At 54.1% G+C, this 13297-nt stretch overlaps 1 protein-coding gene across 1 annotated transcript in view; it reads right to left on the bottom strand.

Moving 5' to 3' along the window:
• Positions 1-13297, bottom strand: part of LOC104134739 (acid-sensing ion channel 2) — a 53381-nt gene that overhangs the window by 2062 nt on the left and 38022 nt on the right. The window contains exons 4-8 of the mRNA XM_009648319.2: positions 6321-6471; positions 5836-5892; positions 5020-5173; positions 4229-4320; positions 2340-2419 (exon numbers count right to left, since the gene is read on the bottom strand). Coding sequence (XP_009646614.1) covers positions 2340-2419; positions 4229-4320; positions 5020-5173; positions 5836-5892; positions 6321-6471 — 534 coding nt within the window. The remainder of the gene's footprint in view (positions 1-2339; positions 2420-4228; positions 4321-5019; positions 5174-5835; positions 5893-6320; positions 6472-13297) is intronic.

The following is a 13297-nucleotide window of genomic DNA, read 5'->3' as shown; positions in this document are numbered from 1 at the left end:
GCTGGGCACCACTGAGAAGAGTCTGGCTCCATCCTCGTGACACCCACCCTTGAGATATTTGTACGTGTTGATGAGATCCCTTCTCAGCCTTCTCTTTTCCAGGCTAAACAAGCCCAGCTCCCTCAGCCTTTCCTCGTAGGGGAGATGCTCCAGTCCCCCCATCATCCTTGTTGCCCTCCTCTGGGCTCTCTCCAGGCGTTCCTCATCCTTCTTGAACCGGGGAGCCCAGAACTGGACACAGTGCTCCAGATGGGGTCTCACCAGGGCAGAGCAGAGGGGGAGGAGAACCTCCCTTGAGGTTTGGCACACATTAACGCAACAGCCACAAACGACCCCCGACTTTGATATCCCATGGGATTAAAAAATCCCTGGTCCCATCATGATGTGGGGCTGAGACAGGGCTGTGAGAGCGCTGGACTATGGAGATCTAAGACGTTGCATATTTGGGTGCAGGGGGCCCAAAGCCATTGCATTAAAATCACCCGGCAATGAATAAATGAGGTGAATTAGCAGGAGGCACCTTCCCAGGGACAAGGGCAAAGGACCTTGGGCTGGGATGTGCCAAATCTGCTGGGAACTGTCTGTCTCCATGGGTGTTTGCATCCTCCTCGAAACTATCCCAAGCCATAAACACATTCTTTCCTGCTATAAAACAGGACACATGCTTGCGTGTTCAGGTCCCTGGGGTCATCTCGGTGCAAAGCGGGTGCTCCTCAGCAGCTCGCATCCAGCTGCAGCCCCTCTCCCTGCCTCAACTTCCCCTTTTATAAGCAAAAATCACGAGCCTGAGCCCCAGCATGAAGCCTTCTGCAATGTGGCAATGAAGACTGGGAAGGAAAATCAACGACTGACGGGGAGGATGCTCCAGGGAGGGTGATTTTGGACCATGGCTCATTTAGGTGAAAAAATGGGGTAGAAAAAGTCCCAATGGCAGGAGGGTGCAGAGAGCACCTGCAATCTGCCTCTGCGCTCACAGGGGCAGCGGTGGAGGATGCTGGGGGGGACGATGCACGCAGGCAGGCTGTGACAGCATGGGACCACTGAGGCCTCTGTTGGCACCGTGGCACAGCAAAAATCGAAATCCCCTGGGAGATGCTGAGCTGTGCTGCTGGGCCAAGACATCAGCGTTCTGGGGGAAATTGCTTAGGCAAAAAAAAAAAAAAAGAGATCAAAAATATCCAAGGGTTGTAACTCCACTGCTGGAGGGCAGAAGGAGGGAGAGCTGCCAGAAAGCAACGTCCCCTCCAGACTGCTTATTGCAACAATTCCCATTACAGAGGGCTTGCACTTTTCTCCAGAGCAGATGCTCTTGGCCACCGCAGAGCCACGGGACCACGCTCGAGCTCGTCTCGGTGCCTCCTAGAAAGCTCCTTGCTCCAGGGCTGCTGGCAGCGCTGCAGACAGCAGATAACAGGGACTGGGGGTTTTCCACCCCCCGGCAGCAGTACAAGGTCTTGCCTCACTGCTTCTCCCGCCTGATGGCTGGACTGGGACTCAGGCATTAATTAAAGGTGTTTTTATGAGATGATGATAATGGTGAGCTGCTGGGAGAAGCCCAGCTGGGACGGGGACAGGAGGGTGCAGCAGCAGGTCCCCAGCCAGCACCCCAGGCAGTGCAAGCTCCTGGGTGGGACACAGTACAGCCATGTGAAGGTGGTGCTTAATTAGCCCAAGCGAGAAGGCTGGACTGGGACTCAGGCATTAATTAAAGGTGTTTTTATGAGATGATGATAATGGTGAGCTGCTGGGAGAAGCCCAGCTGGGACGGGGACAGGAGGGTGCAGCAGCAGGTCCCCAGCCAGCACCCCAGGCAGTGCAAGCTCCTGGGTGGGACACAGTACAGCCATGTGAAGGTGGTGCTTAATTAGCCCAAGCGAGAAGCAAACCTCGTTAGCAGAGGCAGGGTGCCAAGCGAACCTGGCTATGCCATGCCATAACTGCAAACCAGCCCACCCCCCCACCCTCCTCCGGAGGGAACCCCCACCCCCAGCGTGCAAGCTCCTGGGTGGGACACAGTACAGCCATGTGAAGGTGGTGCTTAATTAGCCCAAGCGAGAAGCAAACCTTGTTAGCAGAGGCAGGGTGCCAAGCAAACCTGGCTATGCCATGCCATAACTGCAAACCAGCCCACCCCCCCACCTGCTGACGCAGGAACCTCTACCCCATGCTACATAGCATTATTGTCGAGCATGAATTATATAGTAGCGTTCATTAAAAATAATAATCCACGTGGGCACGTTGGGCATGGAGAGTCCTGGTCCACGACCACCCCAGCCTGGCATCAAGGCTGGCAAACCCACACCCTGCCAGAGGAATAAGGCGAAGGGCGAGGGGCTTACCTCGTATATATAATCGAAGAGCTCTAGTATAGTGAGGATGCTAGCACCGATAAATAGCCCCATCTGGCCTCCAATGTCACCTAGGAGAGAGAACAACATGCAGGTGGCTTTTACCCCTGTGGTAAATGCTCTTAGAGGCACCCATGCAAACGCGGTGCAGCTGCCCTGGGTGCTGCTGACCTCAAAGAGCAGGGAAATGCATCACCCCCAGAAGCACCAACAGCTCTAATGGCATGGAAGGCATCCTGGGAAGGACGTTGCTGGCCATCAAAGCATTTCTCCTGCTAAGCAGGCTGTCAGCTGGAAGCCTAATGAGGATGTGATACCTCTGTACCACACACACTGGCATCCAAGGAAGCCATCTGTCAGAGCTAGACAGCAGGTTTCATCCCAGGAATCCCACAGCCCAATTCCCAAACTGGGTGGGGGAAGGAGAAGGATGCTGGAGAAGAATTAGGTAATGTCCCCTGGATCTGAGAAAAAACCCAAACCTGCCAAAGAGAGGAAAGGGAGAGGGAAGATGGCCTGATTTTTTGGAGGAGCATCTCAAGACTGTCTCTGCTTGAGTCCTGAGATGCCCCAGGGCCAGGAAGGGGCTGCGGAGGAGGCACCTTGGGGAGAGGAGACTTCCAGGGATCTGCTGGGCAGGTGGCTTCTGATGTGAGATGCTGTGCTATGCCAAAGCGTGCGCTTCAGGGAATTCAAACCTCATGGATTTTGCTGCAAAACGCCCAAGTTTCAACTGTGCCGCTGCTCAGAGCAAAGACAGCCACGGATGGAGGGGCTACAGGACCTTTGCTGTGGCTGTCCATGAGGCAGAGACACAGGAAAGAGAGGAAAAACGGTGCTTGGGGGCAAAGTGCTGGTTCAAAAGGGGCTGAGGACTGGGGGAAGACGAGACCCTGCTCAAAGCCCACAGTGCCCTGGGAACAAGGGTCGTGCATAGTTGTGCAAATAAGGAGGCTTATGTCAAGGCAGCTTCATCACCAGCCTCCTCTTCCCCACTGTAGCACTCTTGGGGAACCCACAGCAGGTTCAGAAGGGCTCACAGCACGTACGTTTTGCAGAGCTATCACTGCGTGGTGACATGGGGGCACCCAACAGGACATGGGGTGCTCTGCTCCCCGTTGGTTCCCCCATTCTGGGACAGGCTCACAGCACCTGGCCCCCCAGGATGGCCCGGCTCCAGGTTTCAAAGGTACCGATCGCTCCCTGCACCCCAGGAGGGATTTGGGGATTCAGGGTGGCACATGGGGGAGCTGCAAGGCTGAGCCCATGCACAGAGTATGCTTCTGACTGAACACCTCCACCCTGAAGACCCAATGGGTCCCAAGCATCCAAATCTGTAGCCAGCACCCATAAAGCTTGACCCAATTTGAGACTGAGCAACCCAACAACTCCTGCACCTTCTCCATGAGGCTGGAGGTACCTCCCAGAGGCTCAGGATCCTGGCTGGCCTCCCTGGAAAGGAGGATAGGTTTGAAGCCTGTAAGAGGTGATGGGTAGATGGTTTTTAAGAGCTGTCCTCCTCCACACACTACCATTCCAGCATGGGGGGCACCACAGAGAGCATCCATCACCCCCTTGGCCCTGGGATTTCCAAATAATAGGGCAAGCTGAGATGGAGCAGCTCATGTTAACTTTTCATGGATGACACATGGACTAGCTGTAGTCTCTGGGACATTCCCGGGATGGCTTGGTGTTGGAAGGAAAATAAGGGATGGGGTTGAAAGCGTGCTGGCCAGGAAGGTGGCTGGACTTTGATGGGATTTTTCAAGGCAATGCACATGAGCTGTGCACCCACTCGTGGCCTCTGTCTGTCCCATAAACACACACGGACTCCAGTAAAGGCTCGCAGCCTCCAAAACACACCCCCGATCCTTCCTTACCAAGTAAGGCTGCCACTTCATAGGCTTTCTTCTGCTCAATTGTCTCATAGTTGAGTGCTTCAAAAAATATGTCCAGCACAAGAATATTCTCTCTGTAGAAAGAGGACAACAGTATCAGCCCATCAGCCACCAGTGGCCTCATCTGCTTTGGGACAAGAAAAAAATGGGACTTCGGGCTTTATTCCCCTCTCTGTCCTGACTATTCTCTTTCTGGGGTCCTCAGCAACCCACAGACGCTTGGACCTCCTGCAGACCAAGACCATAGGGCACTGTGAGGACTCTGGCAGCTTTAGCAGAAGCTGGAAAATGTTTCCCCAAGATCTCTCAGGATCTGAGCTCTGCATCTCACTTTGATGATAACACCAAGAGTCCAAAGGATGCTTAATATGCAATAACTCTCGCTGCCTCCACAAGGCAACAATGTGGCCAGGGCTGGGAGACGTCCAAGACAGGGTCTACCTGAGGTCCAAAGCCCAGGCTTAGGTATCTCAGACAGGGCCAGCAAGCCTGGGCTCCCCTGTCAAAATAAGAGGAGTTTTTGCACTTTTTTATGGAGTATGCCCATGAAGACAAGGCCAGGGAAGGAACATACATTCTACTGAGAAGAAAGCAACCTCCACCTCAACTCTTCAAGGGTTTCACCCTAACCCTCCCTGGAGGACGTAGCTCTGTTTGGTGATGGGGGAGTTAGCAAGGTCTGGTCTTAGCACAGGCTGGTTTAAACAGCCAACAGGGCTTTACAGACACTTCCCCCCATAAAGCAAAGGAGATCTGTTTTCTGCAACACTCACGAGATATATTTTTCCGACTTGTTGAACTTCTTCTCCAGGTACTTGGCCGAGGTCTTGCTGGGGATCTTGACCATGGAGAGCTCTTTGTTGTACCTGGTCAGGTTACAGGGTGTCCTGCAGATGCAGTAATTGCTGTCCTTCTCAGCAAGCAAACCTGGGGAAGGGCACAGAGGTACATCTCATGGAGTCAGGGACACACAGCAGCTGTGGGAGCAGAAGTCATGCACCCGGAGAGAGGCCAAGGAGTCACATTTCAGAAATATGCAGGAAACCCAGTCCTGGCCATTTCTCTCCCACTTCATTGCACAGCCATCCCCACCATCCCAGGCTACACTCTGTTACCAGCATCTGGGAACATGTGGTGATGGAGTCTCCTAAACCCAGACCTAGAATGGGTCCCTCCATCCCAAACCCAGATCCAGAGGTGCTCCCCTCCTACATAGCCTGGGGTACCTGTTATCCTGAGGGTTTCTGCGCTGATGGAGCCCCATGTCCCATGTAGAACAAGAAACTTTATCCCAGTGTGCACCCAGCCCTTCCCAACAAGCTGGGTCTCATCAAAACCCATCTCTGGGTTGCAGCTCCTCTAGATCACTCCAGTCCTGCCAACCAGGAGGACACAGGCTGATGGAAGTCCCTGCAGCTTGGGACACCCATGGTACCAGTCCTACCAACCAGGAGGACACAGGCTGCTGGAAGTCCCTGCAGCTTGGGACACCCATGATACCAGTCCTACCAACCAGGAGGACACAGGCTGCTGGAAGTCCCTCCAACTTGGGACACTCATGGTACCCGGGGATATTTCTTGGTACTCACCGAGCGCAGGCTCTGCGCATTCCTTATACTGCTCCGGGGTACAGAAGGGAGCATCCCCTGCATGGAAAGGACACATCCATCAGTCGGCATCAGCTGCAAGGGCGCTGGGGATCGCTGGCCTCTCCGCAGGGACCACAGGGACCTCCCTTTAGCGAAGTGAACCCAGGCTGGGGATGGGCAGCAGATGTATTGTAGCGTCTGCCCCACCTCTGCCTGCCATGGGGCCTTGCAAACGGAGGAGGGGGGTCCTGGAAATACCGCCCAGGGGTGTTCACTGGGGCTAAATAAGGGGAAATCAGACCCATGTCCCCCTGCCGCATCTTGCCCCTATTCCAGGGCACTTTGCAAAGGCTGCTAGCATCCTTCTTTTCTTAGGGAAAGGTATTCCCAGCCCCTTTAATCCCTGGTCCCCTTCCAGCTCGTTAACCCTTAACGACCCAGGCTGGGTGGAGGGAGGGGGGTCCCTGCCCCCCCAGCGCACTGACCTGGCATGTGAACCATTTTGCAGTTGCAGTTTTCCACAATATACCGGGTCTCGCAGTCGATCCTGCAAGCCGTGATACTGTAAACGGGAAAGAAGTCTAAGCCCATATCCGACGAGCGACATTCACCCCACGGCGGAGGCAGGTACGTCAGCTGCAAGAGAGGGAGGAGTGGGGTGTCAGGGGACACCGGGGACGCAGCGAGGAGTGGGGTGCAGCATCTCCCTCCTCTTGCCACAGAGAGGCCCCCAAGACACCATTTTAAGGATATTTTTAAGGAGGAGACCAAGCAGTGCTGTTGCAAGGAAAGGTCAGAGCATGGCTTTTGCCAAGTGAGAGCCTTTAGCAAGCTCTGCTGCTCCAGAGCTGCTCTCCTGTATCCCTCCAGCCCAGCATCTCCAGGAGCAGAGCCACAGCACCAACCATGGTGCATCAGAGTTGTGCAGCACCGGAGAATCATAGAATCGTTTAGGCTGGAAAAGACCTTTAAGATCATCAAGTCCAACCAGAGGTTCTCCAAGACCAGCTCTGTCGTCTTCCTTGCGCCAGTGGGAAAATCCTGCCCACGCAGGGACTGAAGGACTGAAGGGGAGGCTCCATCCTGTAAATCATCTCTGACTTTGGTGAGAGCAAACATGGGGCTGTTGGCACTGGTGCGTCCACAGCTCCCGTCTCCGGCTTGCTCTCATCTCCAGGCTGCACTACCGTGGGGACAACGCAGCCAGTGCTGGTGACTCTGAGCAGCAGCAAAGGGGGACAGTGAGATCCTGGCAATGGCTGTGATTGCTCCAGTGTGAGCAAAGCTGCCACATTTGCACTGTTCCCTTCTTCAGGCACTTTTCTCCTTGATAACAAAAAGCAGCGGATCACAACCTCAGAGAGGGCCAGCGACTTGGGAGCACACAAAAAGGCTTGAGAACAGTTCAGCAACTGGAGATAGCTGCAGAAGGTGAAAAATGCCAAGGAAAGGGCGTACTGGTAACAGAAGGAGCTTCCAAACCTCCAAGCTCCCCATGGAGGGATGGCTCTGCTCACAGCAGTGCTAGCATGGGGGATGGTGCTGGGCTGCAGAGCACTGCCTTGCTGCAGCCTCAGAGAAGGCAGAGAGGTCAATCATGTCCTCTTCTGAACACTCATGCTCAGGAAGAGCCCTGTGGAGCTTGATCCACGTTATCCACTCTCCTGGAACCCCATGATGATGAGGAACCTGTCTTCTTCTCCCCTGTTTGCACACCACCTCACGTGAGACTAAGAAGTTACTCTGCTCAGTGCCGGTGCAATGCAAACCTGTCTGCTGTTACTGCTTTATTTAACACAAATGCAAAGATAAGATAAGCAAGGACTCCACAATCCACCCAGCAACCTTAATTCAAAGCCCAGAACATGCTGGAGGAAAAACAGTCACTCTCTGGTCCCCACGGCCAAATCTACCTTGTTCCTCTTCTGTCTGCAGCTTGGCAGCCTTTTCTGTTCCTCTTTATCTTTGCTAAATGCTCTGCACTACTCTTTGCTAGAGAGCAGAAAATAGCACTCCCCTACCCCCCCCCTTCTTTGTGTTGTAAAGCAGCATCCAATTTGTTGTGCTTTGCTCCAGACACAGAACGTTTTGCGCTGGCAAAGCATGTTGGCTGAACAAAAACATTCCTTTAAAAACTGTAGTAACATTAATCACATCCTAAAATAAATACGTAAACATATGTTGACGGACTATGACGGACCTAGCGGCAAGGCTCTACGGTGCTTGCTTTGGGTCTCTGCTGGAGATGTGTGGGCAAGAGGGGGGAAAAAAGAGATTACCCGTGAAGTGGAGGCACATTGCAGATGATGTTGGGTGAATAATGAACCCGTGAATCCTTCAGACATAGACCTGGGGCAACTACGACAAAATTACCATGTCGTGAGGTGTTTGGAGCCCACGCTCTGCTCTAGGTCTTCCCCAGGTGACCTCCTGCAAGAGGGGAGCTTCTGCTCTGCAAGGTGAGATGTTCACCTTGTGCACCTACTTGCAATGCTGGGGTGCTGGTAAACCTCCCCACGGCTTTGACTTGTGAACCACTCAGTAGCTAAAAACCCTTAACAGGCTTAAATTGCAGCCAGGAAGAGAAAGATGAGATTTTGGGATGAATGTGTCTTGTGGTGAGGACAGTTGGGTATGGGAGGAGTCTGCCTTGCAAGGGCAGGAAACATGGAAGCTAAAGGAGAGTTTGGGGAAGATGCCAGGCTTCAGAGAGGGTGATCCTGTCCTCTGGGGCTGGACAAGCTCTCAGCTCAGGCAAGCCAGAGTAATTCCTTCTCTAGGAACAATTTTGCCATGAACAGTTCCCATCCAGGAATCCAGAGATCCTTTGCTTATTCCAGCACTTTGCTTGCTGCATCTACGGGCATGATACTGGTTCCCAGTTACTTCTGTCTCTAAGGCTGATGCAGGCTTTGCGGGACCCGCTGGAACCATGGACATGGCAGCCCTGTGGCATACTCATCTGCTAGATGAGCCACAGGTCCTCCCCATGATGAGGTTGTCGTGCAAGGTCTTCCCTTGTACGACCCCAAGGACAGACGTGAGAAAAGCTCAGACCCTGCCTGCACAAGGGTGAAGGGGGGCTCCGTGTGATGGTGAATGCCTCTTTGGCTCTGCTCCCCCCACCAGCTGGGAATCACCAACTCCCCTCTCCTGCTCCTGCGAGCATCATCCTTGGTTTCAAGCGCCAGCGAGACAGAAAACTTTGCAGTGATGTTCAGCCACAGCAGATCTGTGGGGTCTGCTCAGAGCCTCTGCGTCCCCGTGTGCACGTGCAAAGGAACTGGACGCTATGCCAGACTCTTCTCAGTGGTGCCCAGCAGCAGGACAAGGGGAACCCCCGCCTGGACGCTGTCCTGTGCCCCCTGCTCTGGGTGAGCCTGCTTGAGCAGGGGGGTGGCACTGGGTGAGCTCCGGAGGGCCCTTCCAGCCCCTGCCAGTCTGGGATTCTGGGATTCTGTGAGATGGCACCGCACATGGGTGCCCGGGCTGCTCGCTGACGAAGATGAGCTCTGCCATTCCCCAAATCTGCCTTAACCCCTGCTGCTGCTCGAGCTGCTTTGGAAAGCAACAGCGGCGAGAGCCACTCAGCTGCCGGGAGCGACGGGCACCGCTCTCTGCGCTCAGCGGGTCCGATCCGAAGAGCAGACAAAATCCGCAGCGCGTGCGAACATGCAGCGGGTGATGGGGGGATCCCATCCGCGGGGATCCGCTGAGGCATTAAAGAGGTGGGGGGATTGAAAAAGCAGTTCCCAGCCATCTTGGTATCCTCCAAAACCCAGTCCTGGCTCTGAACGGGATGGGTTTGAAAGTCAGCAAAGCTGCACCTTGGAATGAAAATATCAAGAGCGTCTTTGTGACAACAGCGAAGCGCTGTTTGAGGGGATCTTTTCTCATTTGCTTTACACTTGCAGTATAATAGAGTACCAGATGCCATCATTTAGTCATCTGCGGTGGAGAAAGGGGCCCATATGTTGCACGTTGTATGATAAAGGAGAAATAATCGTGGTCTCAGATGGAATCAGCTCTCTTCCAAGCGCAGCCACACACAAATCTTTTAAGCCCTTTAAATTCTCTCCTGAATGTAGGTGACGGGATCAGAAAACGATGGAGTCGTGATCAGGTATTTAGCTTACACGCTTTTTTGCTCAGCCAGCTCTGGATTTGGGCCACGGTGCTTGTGGACTGGCACCGCGTCTGCCGGAGGTGCATGGGCTGAATGATTAATTAAACCCTAATCAATGCAACTTCATTAACAAGAGTTAGGGCCAGTTTTTGTAGCTGAGACCGTGAGCACTGACTAGCCCGATACTGCAAAGCAATGCTGGTTTGCATCTCCCCAGAAGCATGGTTGTTGCGGATTAACCCCGGCTGGCAACTCAGCCCCCTCCAGCCGCTCGCTCACTCCCCCCACAGTGGGACGGGGGAGAGAATCAGAAGGGTAAAAGTGAGAAAACTCGTAGGTTGAGACAAAGACAGTTTAATAGGGAAAGCAAAAGCCGCGCACGCAAGCAAAGCAAACCAAGGAATTCAGTCACCACTTCCCATGGCAGGCGGGTGCTCAGCCGTCCCCAGGACAGCCGGGCTCCATCACACATTACTTGGGCAGACAAACGCCATTGCTCCCAATGTCCCCCCCCTACTTCTTCTTCCCCCAGTTTATATACTGGGCATGACGCCATATGGTATGGAATAGCCCTTGGGCCAGTTGGGGTCGGCTGTCCTGGCTGTGCCCCCTCCCAGCTTCTCGTGCCCCTGGCAGAGCTGAGAGCTGAGAAGCCCTTGGCCAGTCCAAGCACTACCCAGCAACAACCAAACCATCAGTGAGTTATCAACATTCTTCTAGTATTAAATCCAAATCACAGCTACTAGGAAGAAAATTAACTCTGTCTCAGCAGAAACCAGGACAGTGGTGCTCCTTGGGGATTTGTCGCCACCCCCCCCACACACTTGCACACGCACAAGGGTGCAATTCACCTTCCTCTGCCTTCCTAAAAACGCAGGAATAGGTGCAACACATCTCCCCTGCCACATGCCAAGACTTTTGCGCTCCCCACCATGCTCTGAATCACTGATACTTAAGAGCAGAAGCAGCCTCTTGGTACATTTAACACCCGTGGAGGTTTTTTTTTTTGCTCTGCAGTATAAAGGCTATCCCTGTTTTGCAGAAAAGCACGTCGTGTCTGGGGCTGGCAGGAGACTCCAGGGAAGCTCCAATTTACTTTTTAAAGGAAATTTCCCCAGTGAAAATTCCTGGCCGTGGAGCAGAGCCCTACGTGGTGCCACACAGGCACCTTGGTGCTGCCTTGTTTTATATTAATCCCTACCCCCTGTGGCTCTCTAACACAGTTCAGGATTTCTTGCTGCCGGCTGTGCCTCCGAGCAGGGCCCCGAAATGCGGCAGCTGTAACCAAAGCATCTCCCATGCCCAGGGGATGGGCACTGGGAATCCATGTGCGTCCCTCTCCATCTCCGGCTCGGTGGGAAGCAGCACTGCAGCAAGGGTTCGTTTGGAGTCTGTCGAGAGACAAATCTCCCTGGGCTGGCAGGTTGGACCCTCCCTCCCTTGAGCAAGTCAGTGAACTCTTCCCTCTCCAAGGGGCTCATCAAGGGCTATTACCTGGAGCCTCCATGGTAATTACAGCTTGAAAGACTCGTTGCTTCCCTCATGCTCTGTAATTTGTAATCAGAAGCAAACTCTCAACTGATCAGCAGCCAGACAGGGATGTGGGACCTCTCTGGAGGGAGAAGGCACATCATTAGGGACCAGGCTCTGCAGAGAATAGGGAAACCGCATTTCCCACCCCCTGCCACAACAGCAAAAGGTAATTTGGTTCCAGGAAAGCTCGCTTCGCCTTTCCCAGGTGGTTTTGTGAGCAGGCACCGATGTACCAAGTCTCTGATGTAGTTGGCTCTTGGCCTGACCTTTTATTTCCAGTTATCTCTGAAGGCAGCTGCTCTGGTACTGTCTGTGCGTGCAGCCACAGCAGCATCGCTCGCAGGTACGAGGTGGCTGCCAGGAACTGCTGGGTCGCATCCTCCGAAATGCTCCCCATTATTCTTCAAAGAGGAGAGACAATCCAGCCCCAGAGCCGGGTCTGCTTTTACCCATCAGATAGTGCACTTGGCAGTGAAAGACTTAAACCAAGGGGCCAAACTCTTCACAGCCCATGGTGGGTCTCCTGCCCTGAAGTGCAATGGAGCAGGATCCCCAGGATCTTCCCTCCAGCACCCGTGGCTCCCCCCCCCACGGACCAGCCCCATCCCTGCTCCCATGGCCTCTGCCACCTTGGCACAGGAGTCCCCACGCCCCGGGGTTAATGCAGTGGTGAATCCATCCCTAAGAGCATCCCTCCTTAACCTCCTCCTCGCCAAAACCCGTGCTTTCTCGGGGCTGCAACCTCAAGCAAAGCCTTTACATCCAAAGCGCTCAGCCCCGCAGAGCTGCCTGCGTTACTCATTTTAGACATTTGACATTTGGATGTCCTGCCCACGACGCTAGCGAGGCCGCTGCATCTCCTGGAAGAGTGCACTGGGGAGCCGAGCCCGCCGCGCTAGCCAGCGAACAGGGGTGTGCGTGGGGGAGCAATCCTGCAGACCGCCGCCATGCAAACAACGTAAACAGGAGAGACGTTAATTGGATGTGATTCCTTTCTCCTGCAGCCCCTCCTGGGCGGCGTGCAGCCACGCAGACGTCTCCTCCTCTTGAGAGAATCGCTCTCCCCTCTTCCAGATGATGCTAATTTGGGGTTGGCAGGAGGGGTCTGGTGCTGGCCCGGCGGAGGCTGCCCAAGGATGCTGAGCTGCTCCACTCCAACCTGCCCTGCTACCACCAAAGACGAGCTACTTCTCTTTGAAGCTGGAAGGCAAAAAAGCATAAAAGCCAAAGGAAAAGCAGGGGTAAAGGCAGCAGGGACAGCTCCTGCCCTCTGTTCCTGGAGGAGATAGCGCTGAGCTGCAATTTTGCTCTGCTGCTGTGGCAGCTTTCCAAGGGCTGCCCGCACACACCCCTCTCCCTGGCACCGCGCGGTCGCACGCTTATGGAAATTCAGCTTCAGCCTCTAATTGAGGTGGACAAACTCGCATCCTCGCGCCTTCAACAATTGTTAATACTTAATTAATTAATGAAATGCTTTTTAAATTCTCTTGATCCCGGCTATTAGGGATTACGACAATCAGTTACGAACTGGCAGGCGCCGAAAGGAAGAGGAACAAATTGCCTTGTCTCCTTAAAAGCAGGATGGATCTTGCTTGCCTGAACTGCAAGGGAAGGAAGGGCTGCTCCTGGCAAACGGGGGGGAATCGGGTGGTGGTGGCAGGGGCTGTGCAGCACAGCCCCCTCCCTGCCACAGCCCTTTCTCCTGGCCACGCTGCTGCCCTTCGCACGCTGCTCTTGGCACGGAGCCTCCCCGTAACTGCCAGCATCTGCCTGCAGCCAGAGAGGTCTTTTTTTTTTTTTTTT

Source organism: Egretta garzetta, unplaced genomic scaffold, assembly GCF_000687185.1.
Source record: "Egretta garzetta isolate BGI_Z169 unplaced genomic scaffold, ASM68718v1 scaffold1051, whole genome shotgun sequence".
Taxonomy (NCBI): domain Eukaryota; kingdom Metazoa; phylum Chordata; class Aves; order Pelecaniformes; family Ardeidae; genus Egretta; species Egretta garzetta.
The sequence above is the reverse complement of the archived record's forward strand: the minus strand, read 5'-3'. Positions and strand labels throughout refer to the sequence as shown.